Here is an 18431-nt window from a genome sequence, read left to right as displayed (position 1 = left end):
ACTCTAATGATGCAGCCGGCACCACTGGCAATAAGGAGAGCACTGACAGTGTGGTCCTCATAGAGAAGAGATTTTTTTTATTTTTTTTCCCCCGAGGGCCAATACAGCTCTGATGGGCGCATTCCACTGCAACATAATGCAGACAGCTCTGTGAATAACAGCGAGTACAAGCTCCTACTTGGCTAAATGCAAAAATAAAGCATAGAAGGATATGCAAACCTGTTTGGGTTTCAAATATATATTATATTTGCTCAAGTAAAAGATAAAAACTACTGGGGGTTACTGCAACAATTCAGCTAGGTCAACACTATCATATTTACATATATTTCCATATAGCCTCTACTGGATATTTCAAAAAGTCACCAAGCAGCTGTATGACCACATACAATTTAATGTTTTAGTCCAAAAATTTTTCTAAAGATCAGATCTCCAAGGCGACCGATTATACTCAGAGTATGAAATAGCTGTAGCAGTGCATCTATACAGAGCACCGAAAACACTGACACTACATTAGACAAGACTTCACAGACTTTTACTGAACAGAGCAAGTAACACATCTACAGCAGCCACTGTGACAGTCATATGACACCGTCCATCCCTGTGTCTACAGGAATAGATCATTTACTGTACAACTACAATATTCCTCACATGAAGCCGGTCCATTTAAAAATCATGAAAGCTGTAGCCTGAGATTACTGAACACTCAAATTCAACTAAACTAAATACCACAAAATGGGCGACACAACCAAATGTTAGAATGCAGCAAATTTCTAAGTCGTATGAGCCCCATACAAAAAGTATTTAGGGGTGGGGCTACACACAATACAGCAATTGCACAGTATATTAACAAGGAAAGTCAGAACTTGTTCTCAGCTTGTAGCCTCAGCACTATGCCATTACTGTGGCAAGAGTCACACTCTCACATAGAAACCCTGGTTAAAAGTTAAATAAGCCTGATTAGTGAATGTCATAAGAACAGCTCTGGGAGCAGTAATTGCTTTGTATTATATAGCACTTTACTTACTAAATTATATTCAAAGGGGGAACAGTTCTAATGGTTCTTGGATGATGAAATGAAGAGTAATCTGCTATGCAGGGGTGGGGGGACAATTTCACTCTGATACCACTTTCTCCAATGTTATTTTCCCAAACCCTAATATATATTCCCAAACCTAATAAATGTTCATCATGTCCATTTCCCTGCTGAACACTGAAATTTAGTCTTTGTGAAAGTTCTGGCAAAAAGATGGAACAAAAATATGACTCAACTGATTGATTTGATCAGGGCTTTGTCCCTACTATGCAAGTCCACAACAATATTAGCAAGACTATAAACCTCATTTCCTATATTAACAAGCTAAAACTCCCATCAGTAGGTTTGGCAATAGATACAGAGAAAGCCTTTCATAGTCTAACTTGGCTGTTTAGTTTTCAAACGTTGATGATAGGGATTATAGTGTAGGGCATGGAGAACTGTAGAAAGTTTCAGTAAAGCACAAAATCTCAGTGTTGACCAACGTGCTTTGTTAATACGTGCTTGGTTAGAGCAATTTTACTAGACAATGTTGCCCTTGTCCCTTAATATATGCCTACTGTATAGAACCTCTAGCTGCCAAGATATAAAGGAAATTCAGACTGACACCAAGCAATACAAAATCTCGCTACTTGCGGATGATTATTAACTCTAGCAACACCTCAAGCCTTGCTATGTAACCTGTTTGTAGGATAAAAGAATAATGTATCAGGATACAAGGTAAATACTAGAGCAGATGCTTTAGTTTTCCTTCTTTCTCCACAAACTGCAAAATTGCTGAAACTCAATTTTGAATTCCAAAGGAGCGCTTTATCTGGGCATCTTAATAACTACAACCCACAAGTATTAAACAAGATCTAAACACCTGGGGGTAAATGTATCAAGCGGAGAGTTTTCCAGTGGGTTTGAAAAGTGGAGATGTTGCCTATAGCAACCAATCAGATTCTAGCTAACATCTCCACTTTTAAAACCCTTCGGAAAACTCTCAGCTTGATACATTTATCCCCTGGAGTCCTGTTTATATCTTGTAGTTTGACAGAACCGATGATATAACAATGAATGTTCTAACAAGGCTGTTGCACTTATCTCAAACATTACCAATTAGAGTTCCAACTTTTCTCTCAGATTTCTGCAATCACTGTGCTGCAAATTTAGAAAGAATGGCAAGAAAAAACAAACAAAAAAACTCCACGGATAAAAAGAGCCCGTTTTGCAAAACCCACATAATCTGGGGTACTGGGTTTCTGTATTTTAGAAGGATATTCCCATGCAATACAACTAAGGCAAATACTTTTCAGGCTTGTTGGCCCAGTCCAAAAAATAGGTTAACATTGAGGTTGCTTTGATGAAACGATTGAGCTTTCTCCCTTGAAACAGCATAAAAGAATATATATCCAGTCTCCAACAGAACACAATCAAAACCTTCCATAAAACCTGAGGATCATTTAACCAAGCAACTGCACCAGGACTTACATAATAATTACCAACAAGGGCTTGTTCACTTGGAGTGGTTTCTCCTACTTGCGCACTTTGCTCATTTCCACCCATAAGATTTCCATTACTACTTTCTCCCCATATTTACCTTCCTGACCCCTTTATCACCATTTTTAGTCACACACAAAATTGAAAAATAAACCTACAGTTGTTTGACTTTAGATTTAAGATTTGTTTTTATCTGTTGTTCAAATACTTCCAATAGCAATACTCAACTAGCTACTCAATATTAGTCCTGGAAGGTTAGTCCCCTTTATTCTATGGTCCTGAGTCAATAAAGAAACAAAAGCAAAAATGAGTAACTTTGCACCTTGCCAAAATCATATTGCATTGGAGGGGGATTGAACTTTAAAATACGATGGCAGTGGATTTATATTTGGGGTAGGGCATGTCCTAGATCAACTTAAAATTTCAGTGTACAAATAATTCAACAAGTATTTGTGTGCTACATGAAAAAAAAACCAAAACAGTATTTAACTTTTTGTGCAAAATAAAAATAAATAATTTGCACTCCCTGCATTGTAACAGGGTTTTGTCCAGGAGAAAACTTACTCATTTTTTGCCTTACTTTCCTTAATGACTCAGGCCCTATACGTTTATGTAATTGTGTACCAGACACTTGCAACATGTTGTTGTTTGAGCCTGTACATGTTCATTTGTTATGTATGTTCTTTGTTTGTAATCTGCTGTTGTAAATAAAGAGACATACAAAAAAAAAAAAAAGGAATAGAAATGAAGAGCAACCCATTTATTGCCCATGGGCCATGTTCTGGGTGCTATATTCAGTGACGATGGTGACCGGGATATCTGGAGCCCCCACTAAGTGTAACGTACAAAGTGGCTTTTAACTAGAGATGGTCACTGACCCCCGTGTTTTGGCTCTGGATTACCGTCGTGTTTTGGTTTTGCAAAACCGCCATTGCGTGTTTTGGTTTTGTTTTGCTATTTTGTTGGAAAATCAATGTTTTTGGGCCTAAATTAACCCAATTTAGTGCTCCAACTGTTTCATAGATAAATAATCTAATTGTAGAGGTAATAAATCATCCAAAAAACAGTTTAATTCCTGATTGGTGGGCCTTCATTTATTCTACACACAAGACAGATTGTCTTCCTCTCCATCTATGCATATTGGCAATGCAGCCATCGTCTTTGGATGTATATTACACCCTACACTTATAGTTAAATATGTAAAGAAATGGAAAAATGCAGTTTGCTTTCTGTCTCTATAGGCCCCCCTCCACTTGTTTAAAAAAACAAAAAAATTCAGCCATTATAGACTGTACAATATTAATTGAAATGGACAAAGCCAGTTTGGGGTCACTCTGTCTATGACACCCTACCCTTAAGGATAAATTGCCCAAACAGCAGCCTTTCAAGACGGTACGTGATATGGAAATGCCACAAGTCCCTTTCCTCTTTGAGGGTAGATTGCACCCTACACTTACATAGAAAGTTTTAAAAAGATGTTATCGTCATCATCTTCATCCTCACCCTCATCAGTGTGTACGTCATCATCACAGACTATCAATTTATCGCCGCTTGAATCCGCCATTAGAGAACAGTCAGTGCTTGGATGTCTTGGATGGTGAAGGCCTTCCTCGTGGAAGATGTAGGTCATTTTTATAAACATAATTTTCTCCACATTTTTGGGAAGTAACCTTCTACGGCGATCACTAAGTTCCCTGCTGTGCTGAACACTCGAGGGTGGGCAGCTTAAGTATTGCAAAGCAAGTTTGTACATGGGTTTCCAAATGGCCTGCTTTTCTTCCCAGTAAGGAAAGGGACTGTCTGACATTTCCATATCAACTACCTCTTGAAAGTAATCCCCCACCATCCTTTGCATGTTTATACTCGTATTGGATGGAGTTATGGCCAAAGTGACACATTTTTTTGAAAAATCCTTCAAACCAGCCCAGATGTTAAATTGTTCTGGTCTGCCCCCTGCGTCTTACCTGCTTCTTTTTGGGAAATTTAATTTTTTACGAGCAGCAGCAGCTTGAGAAAGTGAAGGAGGACACGTCGTCAAGCCAAGGCCCAGTTCAGCGGCCAACTTGCTGAGCAATAGCTCCTTGGAAAAGTTCACATCTCGCTCATTTACAAGTAAAGACTCAATGTAGGTATTAAACCTTGGATCAAGCACAGTGGCCAAAACGTACTGATCCGAGTTCAAGATCTTAATAACTCGAGGATCATTGTGAAGCGAATGAAGTACTTGATCAACAAGGCCAACATACTTTGCTGAATTGCTTGCTTTCAGCTCCTCCTTCATTTTCTCAAGCTGCTTTTCCAATAATCTAATTAAAGGAATGACTTGGCTCAAACTAGCAGAGTCTGCACTCACCTCACAACTTCAAATGGTTTCAGCACCTTGCACAGCACTGAAAGGATTCCCCACTATGCAAGAGTGAAATACATCCCCCCTCCTTTCCCAATGTCATGGCTTGTGCAATATGCTTGGATGGCTTTGCGCTGTTCCTCCATCCTCTGAAGCATGTACAGGGTGGAATTCCACCTAGTTACCACCTCTTGCTTAAGTTGGTGGCAGGGCAAGTTAAACTGCTCTTGGAGCTGCTGTAATCTCCTACATGCTGTGGCTGAATGCCTGAAATGGCCTGAAATTTTACGGGTCACCGAAAACATCTCCTGCACCTCTTGGTTATTTCGTAGGAAGCTCTGCACCACCAAGTTGATTGTGTGAGCAAAACAGGGAATGTGTTGGAAATCACCCAGCTGTAATGCTCGCACTATATTGTTGGCGTTATCAGAAATGACATACCCTGGGGAGAGTCCAAGTGGTATAAGCCATGTATCAATCACATCTCTTAGTTTGCATAACAAATCGTCAGCTGTATGCCTGTTAGTGAAGCCGGTGATACAAAGAGTGGCCTGCCTGTGACAAATGTTACGCAGTGGTGTACATGCTGCTGCTGTTCCTGCTGGTGAAGGTGAATGACCAACCCAGTGGGTTGTCACAGTCATATAGTCTTTGGTTTGGCCATTTCCACTTGTCCACATATCTGTGGTTAAGTGGACAGTGGGCAGAATGGCATTTTTCAGCGCAATCTCTACATTTTTACACACTTTTTGGTGTAGTTGTGGAATTGCTTTATGGGAGAAATGGTGTCGCGATGGAATTCTGTAACGCGGACACAAAACCTCAATTAACTGTAAAAAACCAGCTGCGTTTATTATGGAGATTGGACGCAGACCTAACACTAACATTGCAGTCATGGTGTCTGTGATTCGCTTGGCGACTGGGTGACTGCTGTCATATTTGCTTCCCCTCGCAAATGATTGTTTCACAGTTAATTGCTGAAATGTAGGACTGCTCATTTTATTAACCTGCCTCTGGGATGACGATTCACCCCCAGCAGCAGCAGTGGGACTAACGCTTTCTTCAGAGGAATCAATAATAGTGCAGGAGTCATCCAGCCTTAATAAGTGGGATGCCGGGCTAACTCCGAGTGCTACTGAGGATATTGAGGAGGATGGTGTGGTGGGTGTATTTTGTAGCCGTCGGTGAGTGGAAGGTCTTAGCTGATGATGGATTGCTTGTAATTTTTTGGGAAGAACTTTCAGCTTTTCCCAACACTTTGCCATGAACTCTCGTTAAATGGCGTAACATAGACGAGGCTCCAAGATGGTTAAGGTCCCTCCCTCGACTGACTGTGGCTTGACATACACTACAAATGGCTATACAATTGTTGTCTGGATTTGGGTAGAAATAATTCCACACATAAGAAGTGGATTTTTTTTGTTTTATGCCCAGGCATGACAATGGCCTTTTTCTTGTCACGTGCCAGAACTGCTGCCACTGGTGCAGGACTTACACAAACAACCTCATCCTCATCAACATCCTCATTAGCTCCCTCGTCGCCTACACAAATCTCCCCCTCATCCTCTTTTAATTCCAAAGTGGCATCCTCAATTTGTGTATCATCGGCTACACTCGGGCTATTAAGGCACACATCAGCAGAATGCTCACAATTAGACATCCCACTGTTGGATGGACTCTCCACAGGGATTGGTGTCATTTGTGAATCAGAGCAAACATTATCCTCTAATGCCTTACTGTTATCTTGCAGCTCGGCTTTGACGCGTAACAGTAGTTGTGCACCAATTGTAGGCTCGGTAACTTTTTGAGATCTGCCACTAATAGCCAAAGGTGAAGGCCTCATTCTCTCTTTTCCACTGCGCGTGTACTATGGCATGTTGGAAAAAAATTTTTTTTTTTTTTTTATCAGCACTTAACTTTTGCTCAGTAACACTTCTTTTTCGCTTCAACACAGTAAATTTATTTTTTGATTTTGTTTTTTGGACTGATTTCGAAACACTCTGTAGTTTTACATCGCCTTGCCCAGATGACGTACTGGGAACACTACCATCAGGACTGGTGACAGAACCTGGTTGCTCATTCTGCTCATATGTGGACTGCTTTGAATCCATTCTCAGCCCAAAGCACTTGTAGTGCTAAAAATTATTTGGTAAGATACTGCTGACAGATAGTAATTTTGACATCCAGAAATATTTATGCACAATTATGGGGGACACCCCAAAAGCACTGGGGAGTGCCAAATATTGAAAAGAAAAAAAACCTCTATCCTCCTCTTCTCTAGCGATTTTTGTTACAACAATTGGAATAAGAATATTGGATTCTCTGTCCCTGCTCTAATCAGCCTGTGACTACACCCTGCTCTCTCCCTCTGTCAAATGGTGATGGATTGCTGTGGAGGCGTGTATTTATAATCTTGAAGTATCGCGAGAACCGAGCCCCGACGACGTCACAATGACGTTCGGCCTCGATTTGGATTCGGAGCGGGCGGGAGAGTACCAAGCTACTCAGCTCAGTAGTCGGATACCCAAAGTTCGGGTGGGTTCGGTTTTCAGGGGAACCGGACCCACCCATCTCTACTTTTAACATAGAGCTAGTTAAACATAAACACAAATAAATAGGTACATTTTCAGAATAAATACACGAGATAGCTGTGATAATGGGCAATGGTAGAGGGTTGAGGGATTTTCCTAGACTTCCTGCAGTAAATCCATTGAACACAGACAATCAGCCACTATTGCCCATCTTCTGCAGAGTGGCAGAGAATAATAGCTTGCATTCAGCTGCACAGCAAATATTTCAAGATCTGGAAATGTTATACCCAATATGCACACACAGCATAATATATATATATATATATATATATATATATATATATATATATATATATATATATATATATACACATATATACACACACACACACACACACACACACACACACACGAGTCTATAAAAATAAATGTTGATGATATGTGTTTTATGTCAGTCTTCCTAGCTTGTGACCACAGCAGCTTACATGGCAAATCCTGGTCATTCAGCAAGATTACTCACCAAAGCAACACATTTACTGCCCTTGACATATGTGAAAACATCCACTTTTAGGTACCAATGGTTATGTTTTTATTGTTTTACAGCATAATAAAGAAAGGATTTGCGGGCTTCGCCAGTGTAAAAATGGCATACAGTTGCAGAATTTCTAAAATGATGCTTAATTCACAAGCTTGCCCCTTATTCTACACAAGATAACTACAGATGCTGTGGAACATTCCTTAATATGAAGAACTCATCTCAGTGAGACAAGATAACGAAATAATCACTATGAACTTGCAGAACAATAGTGGCTTATCCCATGGATTCATTTCCTGAAAGGAAAGAGGATTGTTGTTTGAACCAAGAGAAATCTGTAGAGATATTTCTGGTCACTACACTTCCTTTTCCAGATTCCCTTCTTTGTGTGACATCAGTCGGCTGGAATTTGCTGTAAGGAAAGACTGAGCTGTCTGTGTAAACCCTAAGTGATGTAATCTGAGAGAACTAGAATCCTAGAGCAAGCGCTTCAATCATGAAATTGGATACATATCATTTAATACACAGGACAATTAAATAATCACCTTGAGAACCTCTAAAGTGTTAAAAGTCCATATAACAGGATAAGTAGTTTTCATATTATAGTTTAAAGGCTTAAAAGAACTTCTGAAACCCCCATTATAAGGTTTACCATGAGACTTGGAAATTATTAATGGCTGAGGTTGGTAAAGGCTCATTGTAGAACTGATAGACGGGACACAAGGGAGACAGCCTGACCTGACTGCCATAATAGAGCAGAGTGTGGGAACAGTTCACAGTTTCAGTATTCACAAGCACCAGCCTGGAAACGTGCAATGATGAGCCAAGTACACAATAAACAAAAGAAGTTAGAAGCTCCCAACTCCTGTGTCTGTAAAATACCGCTAAGACAACACTACAGTTTTGTTAGTCTTGGGAGCTTTTCTGGGGAAAATTCCCTGCCATCATTATGTGTGAGGTGTGGCTGCAGTGTCGTAAGTTTATGTAGCTCAGGAGCAAGCTCCTAAGTAGACCTACAGAAAGCGGACATTTTGTAAAGATTCATTTAAATTATATATACATTCAATTATAAGTTGACAACATCCAATTGAATTGATGTAAAAAGACATCGCAGGCTAAAATTATCAGAAAATACATTCACATTAGGTACACAAATAAAAAAGGAAGTCTAGTTGAGGCAAGCAAATAAAATAGTTGCACTCTTTACCAGCCTTCAGCTGAACATAAATATATTCAAAAGTCTGACAGAAAAAAGTACACATTTCTCAATATTGAAGCCTAAAGTAGTTCCAAAGGTGTAGTCCTGATGCACGTGTTGCCATTGTGCAATAAAACAGCTTTTAAACTTTGTTTTTGAAGAATCTATGAATGTATATGTACTGTGTGTGTGTAGTGTGTACTGTGTGTGTATATGGTGGAAGGCAGGGGTTACAATGTGCCAGCACAGGGCAAAACTGTATTTGGTTCCACCTTCGCCAGCTCACCTTGTAGTTGTTGTGTGTGTGCAATGTTCCTTTAGACAGTATGGGATTTAGGCCCTTTCTAAATTTCAGCTCCAGGCCCATGTGGACCTTAATCTGGCACTGGGCAGGGGGAAGTTTTAGGACGAGAACTGAATAGCAACGTTCTGTACTACCGACTGAATTAAATTAATACTTTGTTTTATAATAAATGTAGGCAGAATACATTTATTATTTTAAAGAATATGTAAAAAATGACTTAATCATAAATACAAGTTTTGCAGAAAAATGTGATGCGATATGCAAAATCAGGTGATTCGTTTTCATGTTCAGAAGTATCTATAAGTATCATATAAATTGGTTAAAAAAGCTTTTTCATCGCAGACCTGTGTTATGTAACATATAGCCATATTTGACAAACACATTCCATTTAAGGTGACTCAAATGTTAACAGAGCACCTAAATAAAGCTCACACACACATTTACAGAATGTACTGTCAGTTTATATCCTGTAACTACTTGTTACACAAGACTGAAAACTCCCATGAACCAACAAAAACATAAGTTTTTCTCAAGGACAATTTAACATAATCGGAAGATATTTGACCGGGAAAGGCCTGCAAAAGAATGAACAATCAGTGTAAAGGCAGAATAGACATTTCTGCAGGGGGGCAGAAACCTTACAATGACAGCTATAAATTACCTTGTCCTGGAGTGGACTTGAGTTATTTATGGTGGTATGCATGGAATGTTATCAAAACCAAGTCCTGTTGTTAATGGCCAAAAATGGACGGCCAAGCCAACTGATCATCCAGTCGTCGTTGTCTTCTAAAAAGGGAATGTAGAGGTGCTGCACATAGCAACCAATCAAATTCTGGCTATTATTTAACTAGTACATTCTAGAAAATATCTAGAATCAGATTGGTTACCATGGGCAACACATCCACTTTTCCTTTTTAGAAGGTTAGATAAATCCACCCTCTGAATTCAAAAGTGGATTGAACTGCATGTATTTTAATTGAGAGATTATAGTTTTGCAATCCTACATATGTCCTCCATTGCCCACGAACAGAAAACGTCTTTCCGCTCCATCATATGCAAATTGAAAAGTGTATGAAGCATTTGCTCGGTTTTTGAAAATCTGCTTAAAAATGACCAGACAGCTAGGAAAAAAATTATACCGCATGTGCTTCACTTGTATATTGACAGTATTGTACAGAAGTACAATTGCTTTTTCAGAAAAATCGGATGTGCTCAGCCAGCTTTAGGACAGTGCACACTGACCCTTGATTATCTGTGCCAGTGGTGGAAAGCATTAGTCAATGTAAGCAGAAAGTGTAGCATCTGCCTGACGATAAATGGGTTCTCCACATAAAATAAGAACACAATTATGTACTGCCTGAGGACAGGTTTCAGCAATGCCAGTCAGTTTTGGCTCCGCTATAACTTGATAGATAGACCAAGCTTTGTCTATGACCAGCATGGTGGTGTGCAGTGTACTGTCCAGAAAAATGATGATCCTCTAAGAGGTCACAAACATTCCTATTGGTCAGAGTAATATCCCCTCCTTCTAGTGACTTAGAGAATGCACATATAGCAGTCTAGTGATATCTGTTTGGGCTTTGTGAACGCTTCAAGCTGGATCCATGATCTCATAATGTTTCTCTGCAAAAGGTATTGTGTAGGCACCTTGTGGGACCAAGGGCCCCCTGAAATATAGTCTGTTGTCACCACTGGTCCATCACCACCACAGGCAACTGAAGCACAATCATGGCCATTCAATCAACTGGGTCATAGATAACACGGACGTAACAGAAATAGGGAAATATGATGGATTGTGAGCTTGCTTGGAAAAAAATAAAAAAAATCCCTTAACAAGCAGTTCTGACATGTGATTGAAACTTCCCCAATTTAAATGAAAAACAACATGCCTGAAGGTAGATATGTTCAGAACTTTAAATATACATCAATTTGTATTTTAAATCATGAAAATAGGGGGGAGGGGGGGATTTCACATGATTCTGAAACCAGTTGTTGCATGGATAAAGTTTTTCACACAATTAGGGATGTAAATTGTGTGGCATGTGCCATGTGGAGTCAAACAGCAAATTAGCAACTATTTGTTGCTTTCAGCTATTAAATATGACTCTGTAGCCCCTATTGACTGTCACCCCCGTCTACAGAAAGCATGTAATCAGACACTGCACTGTAACTGAAACACTGCCAGAGGGGGTCTGCAACTCCTCATAAAAGCTATGTTCTAATAGGAAAGCTATCAGAACTTTTCTTAGTCTCAAGACAATTGGTTCGATGCTGTGATAAGTGTGACTTATCTGGAACCACTGTCATAATTTGGAAATTCTATTTTAGAAAATACTGTAAAACTCAGAATAGAAGCATACATAAAATGCATGAAAAGCACCATGAAAAGGCACTAGCTAAATAGAATGCCATGCAAGGATTATGAAACAGAAAAACAAAAATGGGAGACAGGCACCTGGAGTAAAATAGTTCCCATATTTTCACCAGATCATATACAACAAGACATAGTAAGTGCAATTTCACTATGTACTGTCCACAGAGAGGACATAGCTATATTTGGAATAGGTGGGGGAGAAGGGGTATATGCAGAACGTCTAAGTATAGGAATAGGCATTGGTAAGAATTGAAAGAAAAGACCAGAATTCACTTTATGATCTGCAGCCATCAACATTATGTTTTAAACACACATTACCCAACAAGACACTATGGTAACAATGTATAGAACGATATTCAATAGCAATTGCTTAACCAGGTGAAAAGCATAGGCATGTCTTTGAAGCAGACACCCATGTTAGCACTATAAGGAGTGTTTGAATGGAAAGCATACAGTGAAAACAAACTAAAGAAAAACTGAAATAGCCCATTCAGAAAACATTAATGAGTCCAGAGAATGTGCGAGTCTTGCTCCTTTGATTGAAGATCTGTTTAAGGCAGGTTTAGGCAATGTGAGGCTATTCAGCTGTTGTGGACCTAGATGTTCCAGTATGTCCAGCCAGCTTCTTTTCTACAACTGCTTGATGGGTATCACAAGCCTGGTCTATGACAAGCATGATAGTATGCAGTGTTCATTCAGGGCAGTGATGATCCTCTGAGAGGTCACATACAGTCTTACTGGTCAGAGTAAGTTCCCCTCCTTCTAGTAACCTTGATGTCATAGAATGGGTCCTTTTGCAGATCACACATTAGGTTGGTCTGTGACGGGATGGGGACATCTTTTTACCAGCTTGCCTAGACAGTCACAGTGTCCGTTTGGCTTGTGTGAACCCTTCAAGCTGGAAACGTAATCTCTTTCTGTATCTTGATGTTTCACTGCCAAAGCTAGAATGAGGTCCCTAAAATAATTCTGCTGTCCACTACAGCTCCAGAGTATTCCCATCACAACCATGGACATCTGGGGCATAATCATGGTCATCCCAAAGGCAATAAAATCAACATTTCCCCAAATATCACTGACTTAACGGGAACAGGGAAATATGATGCACGGTTTGTGTGTTCGCTCGAAAACAAAGAAATTAAAGAGGAAAAAAAATCCTGACATAGCAGCTTCCCAGATGTGATTAAAATGTTACCTAATTTAAATGAAAAATAATATCAATATATGTGAAGGTAATTTATGCCAGAACTAAATATAGACATGGATTAAAGGGTGGGGGGGATTCAACATGAATCTGCAATTTGGCTGTATAATGTTTGGCAAGTACAACAGGGAGCTAAAGAGTTACCTAATATTTTTGTTGTCTTCAGCCATTATAACTGGCTTTATAAACTCTATTGACTGTCACCCCAGTCTACAGAAAGTTTGTAATCAGATACTACACTGTATCTAACAATCTGCCAGCGGCATGGGCCTCCAACATCTTATGTTAATTATGCTGTAATAGGAAAGTTATAGGAACTTTTTCTTGTTCTCATGATAATGCAGACTTGTCATTTATTTGGTTCTAAATTCCGGCAATTATAACATGATTTATCTGGAACCGCTGTCTTAAATACACAAAACAGGTTGTGCATGACAAGGAATGCCAAGATGACAGGTAGAATAAATTGTGGACAAAAAGGGGGTCATGCATTTCTAATATACATAAAGGAATGCAGTAATTTCCAATACAAGTTAACAATTTTGTTTCTTACTCTAGACAGAATAGTGGGCATCCCTAACGTGAGATGCATACTGATACAAGAGACTGTGAATCGAATCTTGTATTTTCCTGGGTACAGGTGGCGTTTGGACTGTGTCAGCTGAACCGCTGTTATGTCAAAGATTTAGCAGGGTTTATGCAACAAAACTGATTTTATTCAGGACATTTTAAAATTAAAAAAATATGATCACATCCAATAATGTATAATATTCTGCCCAGCTAACATTGATTGACCACTAGTTTTTATCAAAACTATTCAGAGAGGTCTGTATTGAGCATGTTTCAGTGACAATAAACCTGAATTTTGGCACAGGTTGTGGTTTGGACAGACAAAAAATCTATTGCATGGAGCCTGAACAATCGGGTGTCAATTCATCACTATCCAAACGGATACATTGGTTGTATACCATGTGACATCACAATTTCTAGGAATATGCCCTAATTCCTATAGCTCTAGAGGACCACATATAAACTACAAAGACAACAGATGGTCCTTCTGTTACCAAAAGTTAATCTTAATAATCATATGGACAGATCTCAGCTGTTATCAGAACTGTCTTCTAAAATAAAGCTGGGAGTACACTACAGGTTTTTCACCCAATTATCGTGCCAATCACATGATAAACGACTGTTAAGTCCAATATAGCATTAGTGTGTACGCTCCCAAGATCATGTTTTATTGTACCAAAGCCTGTCATATTGTTTGGTTTGATTTTATAAACTGGCTAAAATTTACTACCAACTATGGAACATTATCGGGAAAATTCTGAAGTGTGTATGCACTCACGACCAGCAGTATAGGCAGATCAGAGTCACAATCTTTTCAGCAAATGGTTATGACAGATGAGTAGCACAGATCTGACGGTAAATTGTGTAGGTGTGTACACATGAATCAGCATGCTCATTGGGACATTCAGTCGCTGATAAAATAGTTACAGATGTCATCGACAGATATTTTCTGTAGTTTGTATCAGCTTAACTTTATGTATGAACATATCAACAACCATTGTCAAATAAGAAGGAAGAACAATTCAAATAAATGCGATTATAAAAGCAAACATTTTCACACCAAGACATACATAAGCTACACACGTCTATACATTTAATGACTGACAATAAGGTCATTACTAATACAGAGGCTAAGTACCATTGATAACACATTTTTTCTCTATTTTACCAAACTACATACATACAACATGTGAAGTGTGAGTGTTTGGGGATTAAGTATGTCTGATGCACAGTGCTGGTATTCTGTAGCCAGCAAATTTAACAGATAAGAATTAGGCATGTTCAGATCTCAGAAAAATGCATTTCCCCGTAGGCTAATTCAGTGCACATCTCTCATAAAATTAACATCAACATGAACCCAGGTAGAAATAATATGGTGATATTCAGGAGGCACCAAGGTGGGGCAATTACTTTTTGTTTAATGTTTAGTAATAAAATTCTGTTGACAGGACAGGGATATACAGAGGCTTGTCTTTTTACAACAAATGTCCCATGCCATCCAGTTCCAGAGTCATAAACAGCCTTGCTAACAGATGCTGATTCCCACTGCTTTAATACTAAACAGGCAGTCCTACTTAATACTAAGCTTAATTCATAAAGTGTCAACATTCTACATGACATGTGACTGTTGTAGAGTACACAGGAGTTTAGGGTACTAACTAAATCCACTAGTGTGAAAATAATTGAAGACTTGTGAGTGCCAGGCAACATGCATGAGACCAGCTGCAGTTTATATACAACAAGGAATAATGAACAATGGAAATTATACTTGCTAAAATATCCACAATAACTGGTTTCTGCTGTGTAAATGACTGCGCAGCTGTACAGTTTTTCATTTAAAGTTAAACCATCATAGTAAGGAAGTACAATGTTTATGGGAGTATAATGCTAGAACTTACAACTAACTGTATGTGTTCAATTTCCTTGCAATGGCATAAACTAAAAAAAAAAATAATGACAATAAATATTAAAGTCTATGATCATTTGTAAACAAGCAGAAAAATATTGCAGATACTACACAAAACAATCATGTTTGCATTAAGAAACTTGCTTATTAAAATAAATAAGCTCTTACTTTACATAAACATTAAACATACAACATAGTGCCGAGTTAAATCAAATAATCTTGATGCCACATAATTAAGAAACTGCAATAGCAAGAATCACAACTATTAACACTGCCTGCAAGTATTCACTAATATCAACACATTTTAGAAAGGGTGAGAAAATAAGATAAGAGGCTCGTAATTAACAGTTAATCCCACAAAAGAAGAAACAAGAAAACAATCAAAAGATGGCGTGAAGTGTTTAACATGTGTTCCTAAAGCCTGTTAAAACACTCTGACATGGATAGTCCCCCCAAAAAATGTAAGTTTATGGACCAGTGCACAAGCACTTTCTGGCAAGTGTGTCAATGTTGACGTTGTCTGCACAGTACACTATCGCAGGCACATTTGAGTACATGCTTCAGCAGCTCTGGTAAAAGCAGGGATGTGTAAGAGCCCTATTTCTTAACAACCACATAAAACCAGTTACAACATTATGAGACCATGACAGGGTAATGGGAGCTGTGAACAGTTCCTGGAAGTCACTGAAACACAAGTAATTTAAACCTAAATGAAATTTAAAAATCAAACTCTGCAACATTTATAACAAAGGAGCATACACTCAAAATATCTTGACCCATGGGAAAAATTACTTTCACCTACCATGTTATCCCAGCAACTGCACACACCCCTCCCGTGGGGAAGGAGGGCAGGGACTGAGTTTCAGACGTGTCAGTTTACAGCTATGGCCACAGACACAACACAGGGAATGAATGATCTCAGTCTTAACCAATCACTGGTGTGCGATGTCTACACCCTAGCTTCAACATCCAGCCTGTCAGAGATGAATGTGGGTGGTACCAGGGTGACAGTTTTCAGATAACTCTTCCCTACTCCTGGTTGGAAATGGTATACAGACACAGTAACCATTTTTGCAGCAAATATTTTTTTCAGGGGTATACTAAGAAAATAGTCTTGCATCAGTTAGGAAAATAATCTCAAAAATTCTATGTTAAAGTTCTGGCTAAAAATATTTTAAAAACACCATCTATTTTTCACCAGATACTTTGTATTTGCAATTTTGTGATGCTTCAAGTTATTTGAAAAACAAACAGTATTGTTTATGGAGTGCAAACAAATCCAACGTGGCAGCAATATACACAAATCAATATATGTAGACCAGCCACATGTGTCACATACAAATTCAGCAATCACCTTAAAGCCAGCTTTGCCCCAATCATGAAAGCAGACACACTATGCTGTTAATTTAAAGATATGCAAAGTATGTTCCTAGATCAGTGATACGTTAATATATATTCCAGACATGTCTCTTGTATTACTTATTAATCACCTAAAATAAGCACTGTCATTAAATCGACATTGGTGGGCACAAATAACTGCATTGCTCACCCAGCTTGCCCCCCTATGGGATACTAAACTAATCTTGAATGCTTTGTCAGTACAGGATTGTGCTGTCTCACCTCTGACAACAAAGCGATACCCCAATTAAACACTTCAGGGTTACAGCACAACAATCTGGTGCTTTATATTAAAAAGGATCAAGGACCTTTGTCAGAGTATGAATTATAATAAACTATATTAACATATGTATCCCTAAAAAAAAATATGTGTTATCTCACTTTCCTTCATCAATCAAAACTCCAATTCCAGCTCATGTTTTCACGTCATTATCAAGTGTAGCGTCCATACCTCAGCACTTGCATTTTACATGCAGCACACCATATCCCTAAAAAGTCCTCCTAGATTTCATCTCTCCTCCATCCTGTTTTCAGCACAATTTAGACCATTAATTTATCTCTGTGCTATCCAAAAAACATACCAGTAGTTTAACGTTAGTGCGTGTGTTGTTTGTGAGCTCTCTAAGGAGGGAACTGACGTGAATGTTTATTATCTGTAAAGTGTTACATAATATGTTGATGTTATATAAATAAAATTCAATAAGTATTATTTCTCACAATCTGCTACAATCTCATCTCCTCTTTTTAAACTGTCAATCCCATTCTCAGCCTCATTTGCATCCCCCCTATCTCTTCCTGCCTTTACCAACTTCTTCATTTCAGACTGTCTACATTTTCAACCTCCTCCACTCCTGCCGGTGTCTCCCCCAATCTCAGCTCCCCACCCCCTGCCTGTGTTTCCCCAATCTCAGCTCCCCATCTCCTGCCTGTGTCTCCCCTAATCTCAGCCCCCCACCTCCTGCCTGTGTCTCCCCTAATCTCAGCCCCCCACCTCCCGCCTGTGTCTCCCCTAATCTCAGCCCCCCACCTCCCGCCTGTGTCACCCCTAATCTCAGCCCCCCACATCCTGCCTGTGTCTCCCCTAATCTCAGACCCCCACCTCCCGCCTGTGTCTCCCCTAATCTCAGACCCCCACCTCCCGCCTGTGTCTCCCCTAATCTCAGCCCCCCACCTGTGTCTCCCCTAATCTCAGTCCCCCACCTCCTGCCTTTGTCTCCCCCAATCTCAGCCCCCCACCTCCTGCCTTTGTCTCCCCCAATCTCAGCCCCCCACCTCCTGCCTTTGTCTCCCCCAATCTCAGTCCCCCACATCCTGTGTCTCCCCTAATCTCAGCCCCCCATCTCCTGCCTGTGTCTCCCCCAATCTCAGCCCCTCACCTCCTGCCTGTGTCTCCCCTAATCTCAGCCCCCCACATCCTGCCTGTGTCTCCCCTAATCTCAGCCCCCCACTTTCTGCCTGTGTCTCCCCTAATCTCAGCCCCCCACTTCCTGCCTGTCTCCCCTAATCTCAGCCCCCCATCTCCTGCCTGTGTCTCCCCTAATCTCAGCCC

General features: G+C 39.6%; 1 protein-coding gene across 4 annotated transcripts in view; it reads right to left on the bottom strand.

The window, feature by feature from the left end:
• The window catches only part of NDEL1 (nudE neurodevelopment protein 1 like 1), a 39307-nt gene that overhangs the window by 20238 nt on the left and 638 nt on the right, over nucleotides 1-18431 (bottom strand). The window contains exon 1 of one of the 4 annotated variants that reach the window (XM_075216934.1): nucleotides 16287-16373. The exons of 1 other annotated variant lie outside the window; for it this stretch is intronic. In XM_075216934.1, the coding sequence (XP_075073035.1) occupies nucleotides 16287-16289 (3 nt within the window). In that variant the 5' untranslated portion in view covers nucleotides 16290-16373. Of the gene's footprint in view, nucleotides 1-16286; nucleotides 16374-18431 lie in introns of those variants that run through there. 2 more of the 4 variants (XM_075216937.1, XM_075216936.1) reach the window with 2 other exon arrangements.

This window comes from Mixophyes fleayi, chromosome 6, assembly GCF_038048845.1.
Source record: "Mixophyes fleayi isolate aMixFle1 chromosome 6, aMixFle1.hap1, whole genome shotgun sequence".
Taxonomy (NCBI): Eukaryota; Metazoa; Chordata; class Amphibia; order Anura; family Limnodynastidae; genus Mixophyes; species Mixophyes fleayi.
The sequence above is the reverse complement of the archived record's forward strand: the minus strand, read 5'-3'. Positions and strand labels throughout refer to the sequence as shown.